The sequence below is a fragment of the Cebus imitator genome, unplaced genomic scaffold, assembly GCF_001604975.1.
Source record: "Cebus imitator isolate Cc_AM_T3 unplaced genomic scaffold, Cebus_imitator-1.0 Scaffold268, whole genome shotgun sequence".
NCBI lineage: Eukaryota > Metazoa > Chordata > Mammalia > Primates > Cebidae > Cebus > Cebus imitator.
The window spans coordinates 2848803-2862015 of NW_016107583.1; the positions used below are offsets into that span (position 1 = coordinate 2848803).

Below are 13213 nucleotides of genomic sequence, written 5' to 3' on the forward strand. Positions count from 1 at the left end.
GGGCGAGCCGAGGCGCACCGGAAAAAACTGAGAGGAACTTTCCGGGCGGTACGCCCCACCGTGGTGGCCCGGCCCTCCCGGCCTCACCAGCCAACACAGCCGCCGCCCGGCGCGGGTCGAGGCGGTTGGTCCTCCGGGCCTTGGGGTGGCGGGGCCTCTCCTGGGGCGGAGCCTGCGGGCGACTGGGCGTCCCGCCGGGGCTGCAGCGCCCCCAGGCGGCGCCCGGCCCCTCGGCGGCTCAGACCCACCGCGTCCTCATCTTCCCAAGACGGCTTAAAGCTCAATCCAGCCGCTTGCCCTGGGCACTGTGCCGCACTCACTATCTGCCTCTAAAACACAGTAACAGAGTGGCAGAGGAGAAAGCGCCGGGCTCTGAGGCAGTCCCGAGTTAGAATGCCACCTCCATCATCATTCTTTCATTCAACAAGCATTTATGGAACACCTATTATGAGCCAGGCACGGAGCTACAAGCTGGAAACCCTAGAAAACAAGGGCAGACACAAAACTCCAAGGAGCTTACAGTTAAACAGATCATCTCAAAGCTATATTTAACAGTGTGCCAAAAGGAGATGGAATGACAGCACTCGAATGAAAGCTAACCTAGCCCAGGGCTAGGAAAGGCTGCCTGAGGAAGTGCCCTTAGCCCCTCCAACCCCCACTCCCTACCCCCCCGCCCCCCATCTCCCCACTCCCCATTCCCCACCCCCCACTCCCATCCCCCGCCCCCATCTCCCCACTCCCCATTCCCCACCCCCCACTCCCATCCCCCGCCCCCATCTCCCCACTCCCCACCCCCCTCACTCCCCCCGCACCCGCCACCGCCGCAAGCCTGGAAGATGAAAAAGAGCTATCCAAGCAAAGAACTGGAGAAGTAGCTTTTCAGGAACAGGCGACAGGAGACAAAGAATTGAAGTGAGAAGAAAGTTGAAATGTTTGAGAAACCGAGCAAAACCCTGTCAGAGAACAAGAGAGATGTGGGCACAAACTGAGATTGCAGAGGTGTGCAATGGACAGATTCTGCAGGCTGCTGAGTAATGATTTTGAATTTCATCCCAAAGGATTAGGCTACAGTAGTGGCAGTGGAGGTGGGGGCTCGGGGACTGTGGACAGATTTGAAAAATAATGAGGAAGATTGTTGGTGACAGATTGAATGGGGATATGTTGAAAAAGAAGGTGGTGTCCAAGTGAGAACCAAATTTCTGTCAGGAGCAACAGGATATCAGGGCAAGATTAAGAGTTCAGTTGTGGACATAATTGACCTTGAAGTACCTGTGAGAGAAATAAACAGAGATGTGAGATATGCTTTAGATAAACAGTTCTGGGCTAAGAATGGCAGTAGGGGTTAGATGTATAAATTCTGGCAAGTTTATGGTAATTGAAGACAGGAGTGGGGTTGAAATCACCAAGGGAGAGCGTACAGAATGAGGAGTTGAGAACCAAGGATTAGAGACCCGAGAAATTTAACATTTAAAGGTCAGGTGGAGAGTGGAGTCAGCAAAGAGGACAATGAAAGAACAGCCAAGAAGGCAGGACGAAAACCAAAATTGGTCACAAAAGCCAAAGGGGAAAAAAAAGGAAAGGCCAACTTTGTTGGATGCTGCTGCTAGGTCAGGGGAGATGAGAACAAAAACTCGGCCACTGAATGTAGCAGCATGGAAGTTCTTGGTGACTCTTTGGGGCATAATTTCTCTTCCAGTAACCATGTCATTATTTTAGCTACTATGGAAATAAATATTAATAAACTTATGAGGACTATTCCAGGACTTTTAACAGAGATTTGCATGTTTGCACTTATGAAATATGAATCTCCTACTTCAAGGATTTGTTTTTTTTTTTCCAGATAGCCAAATTTTTTGTTCCGTATGTCTCAATCTTGGAAAAGAGTTGCCTCCTTTTTTAAAGGATCAACACAGAACTTCATCCTAGAGTTAATGGGACTGAATAGCAGACGGGTGTAAATACCTAGGCCCTCTTGGGGTTCACACAAATACATGTCTATCCTCTCTCTCTCACAGTATGGTGGTGGAACAGATGACCTGGAAATTCCTTATAAAAGTTCAACTGATGAATACATTTAAATCTCATAGAGTAGCACCTGGAATACAGTATTATATAAGTCATAGCTGTTTTCAGTATTGAACTGTATTGTTATAATATTCTATCTAGGCCATGGAGCAAACTTCTGAAGTTCATCTACTCCCGATATAAGCAATGTCAATTTAGTGCTCAGGACCACACAGACACTTGAAGTTGTCTACTTTCAGATGGAGGGATGAAAGCTATGTAGGCAGTATCTAAATCTAGGCTGAACATTGCATGTTCCAGGGAATAAATTTGGGGTCTGTGAAAGCCTTTGCCAAGTTACTGACCTGTTTGTCAGGATCCTAAAATTTGCTACTATGATTAAAAGAATCAAAGCGTGGCCAGATGCAGAAATGAAGACCAGGCTGAAGTGCAGTGGTATTATCCTACCCTTCCCTGCAGCCTTGACTTTCTGGGCTCAAGTAATCCTCCCACCTCAGCCTCCCAAATAGGGAGGCACATTCTTCCATGCCCAGCTAATTTTCTGTATTTTTTTTTTTTTGGTAGAGATGAGGTTTCATCATGTTGTCCAGGCTAATCTCAAACTCCTGGACTCAAGAGATCCCTCTATCTTGGCCTCCCAAACTGCAGGTATTAAAGGCTATTTAGTGACCTCACCCTAAGTCACCTTATTAGCATCAACTCAGGTGTGATCAAAAGGGGCTTGTTATGAATAACAAAAGATACTCCCTATCACTAAGGAAATCTCGTTTTAGGAGCTCTGTGACAAGAAAAAATGAAAATTCACCCAAATAAACTTTAAAACTACTATATTATACAACAAAAAAGCAGCAGAGTGTTTTGACTTTTATATAATATAGTTACATTGTGAATCACATTACAATTTAGTCTCCTTTTCAGTAGAAAGATTTTCTAAGGAAATGATTTGGAGCCGTTCACATTTATCAGATGCCTTTTCATTATTTTTTTCCAGTTTTGCAACTCTTGATCCAAACTGCATGGCCCGTTTGGGCAGAAGAGCTGAGGCTGTAAGACCAAGTTCCACAGCTGCAAGGCGTAAAATTAGTTTTTCACCAATTCCTCGGGGTAAAGTCAAGTTTGCTTTTTCCCAAACTGGTAGAGAATTTAGAAAGGAGACGACGTTTTCATCCAGGAAAGGAAATCTAAAATAAACATACATAATATAATCACTACATAAAAATAAAATCAACCTGTTATAATAACTTTTATAGTTTTATAGCTAAAATTTAGTCACATTAAAAGTGTTTCATAACATATGACTGATTTTAATACATATACTACAAAATAGTCTAAGTCTCAATAAATAAATTAGGTTTATGGTGTCCGGAAATAATTTCAAATTGTTTTACAAGGTATCTTTGTGGAGGCCCTGAAAACAAGCATGATTTTTTTTTTTTTTTGAGACAAGTTCTTGCTCTGTTGCCCAGGTTACAGTGCAGTGGTGCAATCTGGAGCAAGGTCACTGCAACCTCTGCCTCCCAGGCTCAAGCAATCCTCCTGCCTAGGCACCACCACGCCCAGCTAATCTTTGTATTTTTTTGGTGGCAATGAAGTTTTGCCATGTTGCCCAGGCTGGTCTCGGACTTCTGAACTCAAGTAACCCACCTGCTTCAGCCTCCCAAAGTGCTGGGAATACAGGTGTGAGCCACTGCACTTGGCTTACAAGCATGATCTTAGTTAAGATCTGTGTCTGACCTTTATCCCATCTAAAGAAATGATGCTTTAGGGATATGGAACGAATATAGAAGGGTTCCACAGTCCTGAACCTAAAAAACACTTACTTATGGTAAAACTTTGTTAATCAAAATTGTTTAATTATACTTAAACCAACGAAATGGTGATAAATTGGTATAACAGAACAAAATATTGGATTTTTTTTTCCCCTAAGTTCTGGGATGATCTAGAAACAAAATATTAGATTTAAAAAAAAACTTTCTGCCCTTTTGCTTCCCCAATTTTTAAAAAATTCTGTTCTTTTTCTGTTTAAAATACTTAACACCCTCCATCCCACGCCTCAAAATGCAATGCAGTTACACTAGTGTTTCTGTTTTATTACATCTTATTCTAGGTTAAGAGATTGGAAAGGGTAAAGACATTTGTTATAGGGAATATTACATAAAAATCAATGGGTTGCAAAAGCAATTTTAACTAAAGAATCAAATCAACACACTATTGTTAATATATATGTCAAGATACACAATAAATTATTTAGATCTAGCCACTATAATATTTGTTAGATCACAATTCTGTGTTAGCTGGTTTAAACATTCTTCATATGCATTTTTATTTGAGCATAGCATAAAACTTTCATAAGTAAGTGTCTTTACTAGACAAATTCCCTTCTCTATGACCTAGCTGAAATAAAACTAAATTTCTCCTCTTTCTCTCTCATGTTCTTCAAAGAGAAAACGGTTTACAGACTTTGAATTATTGTATTAATTATCTCTTTATAGTGAAATCTTGAAAATTGTGACAGAATAATGACATAGTAGCCAAAATTTTACATGGGCCAATATCAGAAACTTAACAATGACAACTGTGTAAAGGCAACCAAGAGTCAATGGAAAGATGAAAAGACTAAGGTAGAGACAAGAAACAATGAAGTCTCAGAGAGAGAAAGAGAGAGACAGAGAGAGAGAGAGAGACAAAGTGTAGTATGAAGCTTACTTGGACTTCCTGTTCTTGGATGCTTGTACCCTTGTAATAAACTATCACTTAATAAATTAGCCTACTTGAATGGATTTTTGCTCTTTAAATGTCACATCTTCCTTTATCCTTAAGGTTTTAGAAAGTTCTATTTAAATATTGCACTTGTTCACTACCACCAGAAATAGGATATAGGTAAAAACAAACCTGAAAAGCAAGAATACATACATGAAAGTGCCTTGGTCTCTTTGCAGGTTTTAGGTAATCTGCAGTGTGTGACTAAATTGTGTTCAAAAAACATGTGGCAGAGGAATATCCAGTTTAAGGACTACCTTCAAATTAGTATGGATCTATACATACAGATATGTCTATAGAGACAAGGCCAATTTCTATAACATTGAAGAAAAAAGCTTGCAGGGGGTGCTTATGCCCTTACTGGGAGGAAAGCAAACACTTAAAACTGAACAAAACCTTCTAAATACCTTCTCTTCATATTTCACATCTCAGTTTTACTTTGACAGTGTTTTTTTTTTTTTTGTGGAGACAGACTCTCGCACTATTGCCCAGGCTGAAGGGCAGTGACACAATCTCGGCTCACTGCAACCTCCAGCTCCCGGGTTCAAGTCATTCTCAGCCTCCTAAGTAGCTGGAACTATGGGCACACACCACCACACCCAAATAATTTTTAAAATATTTTTAGTAGAGGCAGGGTTTCACCATGTTGACCAGGCTGGTTTTGAACTCCTGACCTCAGGTGATCTGCCCACCTCAGCCTCCCAAAGTGCTGGTATTACAGATGTGAGCCACTATGCCTGGCCTACTTTGACAGTCTTTTTCACTGTAGTCTTAAAAACAATCATGTAATTATGTCACCTTTGAAAATTGCTGAAAATACATTTCTTAGAGAATGGGTTTTAGAAAATAACTGCTCTCCTAGCTCTTCCCAGCTCTGTTTCTGTGTTTATAATATAAAGCCAAGCTATTATTACTGCTGTTATTCATTTGAATAATCTCCAAGAGAAAGGAAACTTACAAGTCTCCATTTATACTCTGCTGTTTTTTATAAAAATATCATAACACTCAAATGATTAGAATTACCTTGCTTCTTTTCCATGATCACCAATAACTCTGTCATCACGACCAAGATTTCTAGAAGAAATTCGACCCAGTTCCATCATTATTTCCTTATTCAATCCTTCCAGCCCATGTGACTGAAAGCGAACACGATGACGAGAATAACCTGCAAGTTGCTCATCTGCACCAATTCCAGTGAGAACTACCTAAGCGGTTTAAAGAAATCCATATAAAAATGTTATCAACTACACAGTAAAGAAAATAAAAGCTTAAAAAATTACAAATCTAAAGATAACACTTTTGGAGAAAAACCAGATAAGGTAAAATATATCCAATTCTAAAGAAGTCATATATGTTGTGTTGTGGCTTAAATGCAACTAAAATACGCTATATTCTTACAATCAAAATACTAAAAGCTTTGAGGGTCAAAAATAGGTCTCAGAAATTCTTATTAGAAGAAATACTGTGTCATACCTTTGCATTGCTCTGATACGACTTCACTCCATCCTGGGCCACTAACTGACCAATTCCTCTAGAAGCAAACCAGACTGCAGAGCCAATACTATCATCCAAAACTGTATCCAACGGCCAAATTAAGTGACATATTCGAGTTCTTCTTAATTTCTGCAGTTCTTCCATAGAAACATTAACTTCAACAAAATTCCAAATTCGGGAAGGGCTAAGAGCTTGTAGTTCCTTTAGTCCTGCTCTTCCTGTGATTCGATCTGGCACATTGACATGTTTATCAGGACTGCCATCAGCAGCAGGACCAACATCTTTAGAGGATTCTTCAGAAGGTATTTCACATTTATTTTTCTGTTTATTCCTTTCTTTGTTAAAGCTAGTTGGCATGGTCTTTTTTTCAGCTATGAAAGCTACATTAAGAAGATCAATGGGTTCATCTAAAGGAATATGATGGTCAGCAAGGGTTGCAATAACCATGGAATCAATGCCCCCAGAAAACAGAATTGCAACATTTGCTTTCCTATCACACGTTTTCACAACTTCATTTGCTGTCAGGTTTTCATCCCTAGGTAAACACAAGACACGTTTCTTGACCGCGATACTTAGGACATCAATGAACTGTTGAATTATTTCCTTCATGTGTACATCGGTAAGAAAGACTTGAAGTGTCTCTCTCGTAGGTGGCACATTGGAAATATTACTGCAGTGAGTATCCAATTCAGCTTTTGGCAACATCATATTTAAAGGAACAACCGGTTTTTCAAGATATAGTTTGGCTTCATTTGCTACCACTGATACAAATGCTGGTAAGTCTGCTGAAATTTGACTCAGGCTGTTAACATTTCCTTCAATAATATTCTCCCTAGAAATATACTTCCAAGGATACAGTTGTAAAATAATGCACCTGGAAATGGCAGTAGACTTAAGATCAATTCTGAAAAGTCCAGATGCTGGAACTTCTTGCCATTGATTTGTCTCTCCAGATGTTTGGGTGCCAACTGAAGAGAGGCAGAAACTCTTGCCCAAATTACTAAAATGCCAAAGCAAGCTACGGCGACCAAAAAAATCCCTACCAAACCATAAATAATGACTGGATGCTTGATAATATATAAATGACCAGGGACCTTGCACTTCTGAGAAGAGTGACAAAATCTCAGATTCATTCTTACAGGAGGTAAGATAATTAAACATAATTTGAGTGTCATTCTCTTCAGCTTCAACCTTTATTCCACTAAAAACTTCTCCATTCCATAGAAACACATTGCCTCTTTCATCTTCCACAGGTTGGATAGTCAAAACACCCCTCAAGTGGAGGACATGACCAGAAAATAAACACTGATAGTTAACATCAGACTTCAACAATTGTTTACTACTATCGGGTCCCCGCTGTTTAAGATTATACAGTAAGTCCTCTTTTAAATCTTGACTGAAATGCTCAGCAGAAAAGTTTACAGAACAACAAATGCCACACATTACTATGTGAAATCAGGTTGACTATTTCTTGATTTTGGTCTTCTCTAAGTTTTCTATTTCTTGGTATTCTTTTTTCAGTTCATCCAATACATCTGTTGCAGGGAAGGAGAATAAATATTAAATAAAATAAAAATTTTTGAACTTTTACCTAGTAATTCATAGGGCAATACAAGTCTGTTTACCAAAATCAAACCATATAAACACACACACTGTGCCAGTGCCAATAATAATTAACAGGCTACTAATAAAATATATTTATCATTTAGAAAAATAGCTTCTGTTTGCTGAGTACTCATTTTGGCCCAAGCACTTGGCTAAGCACTTTATATAGAGCATCTTATTTAGATCCCACAATACCTTGGAGGCTTAAAATATTTCACCTGAAGTCACAAACATAGAAGATGGTAATAGTTTGTCATACTGAGACCTGTTTGAGACTCTAAAGCACATGTTAATAACTATTGCTTTCTAACACATATTATGATATATATATTTTTAAAACTGTTGACTCATCTTTGAAGGCTAACTTGAAAACCAAACTGCTGCATTATTCTTTAGATATATATTTTAACATTCAGATGAGTATAATTTAGGCACCCGCCCCCCCACCCCCCAAAAAAACTTACTTTTGCTCTCAGACAGCATTTCTGTTCGGTCTGCAAGAAAGAATATATTGCTGTTCTGTTGTTGCCTATATACTTTCTGCAAAACAAAATTTAGGCTAATATCAAGTTTTGATCTAAAAAGTAGATGTTAAAATCCTTAACCCTATTATCACTAATTCTTGAACTTCAGTAATATATATTCAGCACAATACTTTAGCAAATACAGATAAACAAAAAGACAAGTAAAAGTCACCCATTACCCTAACACCAGAAATTGCTACTACTGAAATGAAACTATTTTCTCTCCATATACTATTTTAACAGAAAAGGTTCTTACTATGCCTGCAGATTTGTGCTTTTATCAATGAGCAATACATTGAGAACACTTTTTCTTAAGTGTTCTTTTACAGGAACACTAAAATGCTAAAACGAGCTACGGCAACCAAATTATACTTCCTGCTATATAGATATAACATATTATAGTTTATTTGCTGAGCTTTCAAATACTAGACATTTAAGGTGTTACCAACTCTTTACTACTGTAAATCAATGTTGTGAGGAATATCTTCATAACCAAATCTTTGTGTACCCTCTTGTCTCTCTCCAAAGTATCAATTACTACAAATGGAACTGCTGAGTCAAAGTGTTATAGTTTTGAGTTGTTGAGACTTTCTGTCAATTCCGCCTCTAGAGAAAGTTTGTATTAATTGTGCCTGGACTTTTTTTTTTTTTTTTTGAGATGGAGTCCTGCTCTGTCACTTATGCTGGAGTGCAGCAGCGTGATCTTGGCTCACGTCAACCTTTGCCTCCCAGGTTCAAGCGATTCTTGTGCCTCGGCCTCCTAAGTAGCTGGGATTACAGAGATGTGCCCAGCTAATTTTTGTATGTGCCTCAACTTCTAATATTCCATAAGTGACAATATGAGAAATATCTCGCCTGCCAGTTATTAAATAATCTTTAAAATGCTTTTAAGAGCTCAAATTCATTTCTTCCTGAACTTTAAAATGTAATTTGACACTATAATTATACACAAAGCAGTAGCTTGCTTGTTTATATTAATGGAAATGATATTAAATAACCATGTTACACATTTAGAAAAATCTATGTAGAAATTTTTAGAGGGAGGGGAAGCAATGTATCCTTTTTTGTTCATTAATTATCCACATTCATTTAAAAGTTTCTTCTCATCTCAATACAAAGTTCATGTATATCCAAAGAAGACACCAAACTCAAGTATAAAATAAACATCATTAGTGATTACAGCTCCAAGATACCAAAGTACAACTAGAATCATTTGTTGCAAAGGCAATGTGAATGGCATATGATAGAAAAAAGACATCTTCAACCATGAGATCTATCCATTTAAAAAAAGAATCTAGACACTTGCAATTTAACTAAAAAGATGCTGAAATACCACAAATTTTATTAAAGTATGATTATATCTTATATATAATTCTTGTAATTTTAATATATAGTTAACTTAAATAAACCTCCCACATATTATTCAGAATTCCTGTAATAACTCACCCTATTCTTCTTAAGGTTAGAAAGTTCATCCACAACAATTTTTTGTTCTTTAATCTATTGAAAAAAAAAAAAAAAAAAAAAAAAAAAAAAAAAAAAAAAAAAAAAAACTTAAGTTAGATGTTTTCAAAGTATGCTCAATGAAAATCCTTAAGGGGTTGTTTTAAAATTAGAGATGGGATAAGGGGCTATGATGTACTGGTTTTCCAAACGAGCAGTTCATGAATATACAGATTATTTTCAACAGCAGTCTGTATGGGGGTACAGTTGGGGAAAAGCTGGAGGAGAAAAAAAAGTGATTACATTTGCAAAATGTTAGATAATCCATTAAGTCCAGACAGGGGATTTGGTGTTGGTATCCAGCAATCACTCCAAGGACTATAGTTAATAAATGCCGTTTATACCTTTATTAAAAATATATGATATACACCAAAAGCCGTTCCAGTCTTTCAATTAAGTTGTGATTTAGATTTTTTTTAAAAAGGCAAATAGAATGAGAGGTGGGTTACTTTTTTCAACATTTTCATGATTTTGTTTACTAAGTGGTGTAGTCAAACATTCAAATCAAGAAATGCCGTATTTGGGGACAGTAAGACCTATCACATTCCATCCTTGTATTTTTCCCTCTTTTTATCTCAATGATTAGCATAGAGCTGGCACTGTTGAACTAGGCTTCTTCTGTTTTTGTGAAACAGGGTCTTGCTCTGTCGCCCAAGCTGGAATGCAGTGGCGCCATCAAGGCCCAGTGTAGCCTTGACCTTCCTGGGCTCAGGTGATTCTCCTACCTTAGCCTCCTAGAGTAGCTGGGACTACAGGTCTGGGCGTCCGTTCTGGCCGTGACTTTATTTATTTGTAGGTGAGGGCTCAACTAAGTGAAAACTAAGTTTCCTTTTAACTCTTTATTTTGTGAACATGACTCACTACATAGTGTAGCAAGTGCCTCTAAAAGCAGCTTTTACAATATTTGTGCTACCTGACACTCCTCAGGGATCTGTATCCATCAGTACGCATAAGTGGCTTGTTACGGTGGTAATCAGAATGGGCTGTGTGTCTTTTGAAAATTCAGCCCCCATCCCCATGAGTGTGCACCTTCCGGTCTCCCCATTGGCAGAGCTGTAGTAATGAGGTTGAATTCCAAGACCGAATTTGCAAACATTCTTTGAGACTTACATTTGTACAGGGCTTTCCCATTTTAGGAATGACAGGTGTTACATTTCACTTTACTTCAAAGAAGGTAACTGATACAGAAAGATTAAAGAGATTTGCCCAAGATGTCGTTTGGGACAGAACCAAAGTAGAATCTAGGACGTGTAATACCTGAAGGACTGTAACCCTCCACACCCCCATTTATCTTTTTTTTTTTTTTTTTTTAACACTTTTTGGGAGACAGGTACACCAAAATCTAAGAAATCACCACTAAGTAACGCATTCTTGTAACCAAAAACCCCCTATTCCCTAAAAACTATTGGGAAAAAAATCTCCTCAGGTGATTTCTAATATGCAATAAAATTTGAACCAAAAAAAGTGCTGACCTATATTGCAGGGGGCAGTTACCTCTCAAACTTGTCAATAAAGATGTATTTTCTAAATAGTAATATATTCTTTTTTTAAATTGTACTTTAGGTTCTGGGGTACATGTGCAGATCATGCAGGATTGTTGCATAGTTACACACATGGCAAAGTAGTTTGCTGCCTCCATTCCCCAACAACTATATCTGACACTTCTCCCCACTGTATCCCTCCTCACCACCCACCCCCATTTATCTTTAAAGGTTTTGTCTGTTTGTTGAAGTTAAGGTTTATATTATATTGGCTTCCTCTTTCGCGGCGGGGGTGGCGGGGAGGTCCCAACGGCAGATGACGGTGGCTTATTTGGGGTGCTGAGGGTGTTGATGGTGATAAAGGGGCATATTTGAGATGAGCCTCACAGGTAGAACTGATAAGCCTCCGTGAGGGGCGTCAAGGATGGACCCCGGGTTGCTGGCACAGTTAACTGGATGGAGAATATCTGCGATGGAACAGATTTGGGGTGGGCGGTATTTCCAAAAGTTTAAAAAGGCTAGGGAGGACAACCCTCAACCAAAACTCCGCCCCACTGCCACCGGAGGGTCCAATCTCGGAAGAAATTTCAAGATCTCCTTTATCGCAACTGTTTTCAGAAAATAAAAGGACGAACTGTGGCTGTCAAGTGCTAAGAATAAAAAGAGCAAAGCAGCAGGGCAAAGCCGAGGCCCGGGCAGGCCCCAGGCTGCCCCCTGCGGACCAACTTCAGGGTCCAGGGGCGCCCGGTCCCTAGTTCAGGAGCCTTTCGTCGCGTCTCACCCTCACCTTGCTGCTAAGATCCTCCTTGTGTGGGGTCGAATTGTCGGTGGGGATCAGCACAGAGCTGTCCTCTGGGCGCGTCCCTCGGTTGGGCATTTCCACCCAGCACGAGACCGGCAGGATGCTCAGCGCTGAAGGAGCATACAGCAGCAGCCAAGGCGCATGCGCGCTTCCAGCCGCGATCCCTCTTTTCCCGCGAGTGTTAACAACGGAGTCTGCGCGCTCACTTAAACGCATGCGCAGGCCGCGTCTGGCCTGGGGAGCAGTTTTGCGCCTGCGCATGGCTGCTGAGGGCGGGAGTCAACCATCTGGCTGCAAAATCTGATGTTCCTGTACTGCCTTCTAGTGGTTGGGATGCAGAAACGCTCAGGTGGTTTCTTCACGACTTCTTATCTAGTATACTACGAGTTATGTGCGCCCTCCAGTGGTAAATATAAAGAATAGTCGTGCAATAGAAATAGGACTTAATATACTATTTATTATCTACGGAAAGATGAAGCTGAGGAACGGATTTAAGAGATACCATGTTGGCAACAGAACTGTACAAACTTGGTAAAGTTTTGGTTAACTCGTGGTTAGGGTTGCCGGATAAAATGCAGTATGAATTTCAGATGAACTAATAGTTTTTTAGACATCTATGTCCCATGCAATATTTGCAATATCTCATTTCTGTGGAAAAAATGACTAAAACTTGGAAATAGGCAAAAGAGATTTACTGGGTTTTTTTCAGTGCTGCTGTGGACTTTATTATGTTGGCTGGGCTGTTTTACAATTCTGTAGGGACAAAGGTTAACTTTGGTAGGAATTTTGGTCTGGTAGGGATGGAAATAATTTTTTTTTGGTGCACCAGATACCAACACAGGTTATGATTTATTGTCCTGTAACACATTAGTCAGTGTTGTATCTAACCCAGCAATTCTATCTTAACATTTCTTTATTGATATATGCCTAGCTTCTCTAATGTTCTGTACTGGTTTTAAAGTCTTATCAGTTCCCTCATTAACTAATGTGTTGAATAAAACTTTGATGTATATTCATTT

The 13213-nt window shown here is 39.4% G+C and overlaps 2 protein-coding genes across 6 annotated transcripts; both read right to left on the reverse strand.

Annotated features, from left to right (window-relative positions):
• Positions 1 to 2835: 2835 nt before the first annotated feature.
• On the reverse strand, positions 2836 to 12364 carry ASNSD1 (asparagine synthetase domain containing 1). Of its 4 annotated transcripts, none has more exons than XM_017500725.2 (6): positions 12180 to 12364; positions 9855 to 9908; positions 8349 to 8424; positions 6259 to 7814; positions 5809 to 5990; positions 2836 to 3206 (listed from the first exon to the last, which is right to left on the reverse strand). In XM_017500725.2, the coding sequence occupies exons 4-6, from the start codon at positions 7720 to 7722 to the stop codon at positions 2921 to 2923; spliced, it is 1932 nt and encodes a 643-aa protein (XP_017356214.1). In that variant the 5' UTR covers positions 7723 to 7814; positions 8349 to 8424; positions 9855 to 9908; positions 12180 to 12364; the 3' UTR covers positions 2836 to 2920. The 4 variants fall into 4 exon arrangements, with proteins under 4 accessions (XP_017356214.1, XP_017356216.1, XP_017356215.1 ...); XM_017500727.2 differs by having other exon boundaries at positions 2838 to 3206; positions 8349 to 8378; positions 12180 to 12266; XM_017500726.2 differs by lacking the exon at positions 9855 to 9908 and having other exon boundaries at positions 2838 to 3206; positions 12180 to 12329.
• On the reverse strand, positions 7454 to 12386 carry ASDURF (ASNSD1 upstream reading frame). 2 transcript variants are annotated; one of them, XM_037728567.1, is made up of 4 exons: positions 12180 to 12386; positions 9855 to 9908; positions 8349 to 8378; positions 7454 to 7814 (listed from the first exon to the last, which is right to left on the reverse strand). In XM_037728567.1, the coding sequence occupies exons 1-4, from the start codon at positions 12267 to 12269 to the stop codon at positions 7797 to 7799; spliced, it is 192 nt and encodes a 63-aa protein (XP_037584495.1). In that variant the 5' UTR covers positions 12270 to 12386; the 3' UTR covers positions 7454 to 7796. The 2 variants fall into 2 exon arrangements, with proteins under 2 accessions (XP_037584495.1, XP_037584494.1); XM_037728566.1 differs by having other exon boundaries at positions 8349 to 8424; positions 12180 to 12383.
• Between the last annotated feature and the right edge of the window lie 827 nt (positions 12387 to 13213).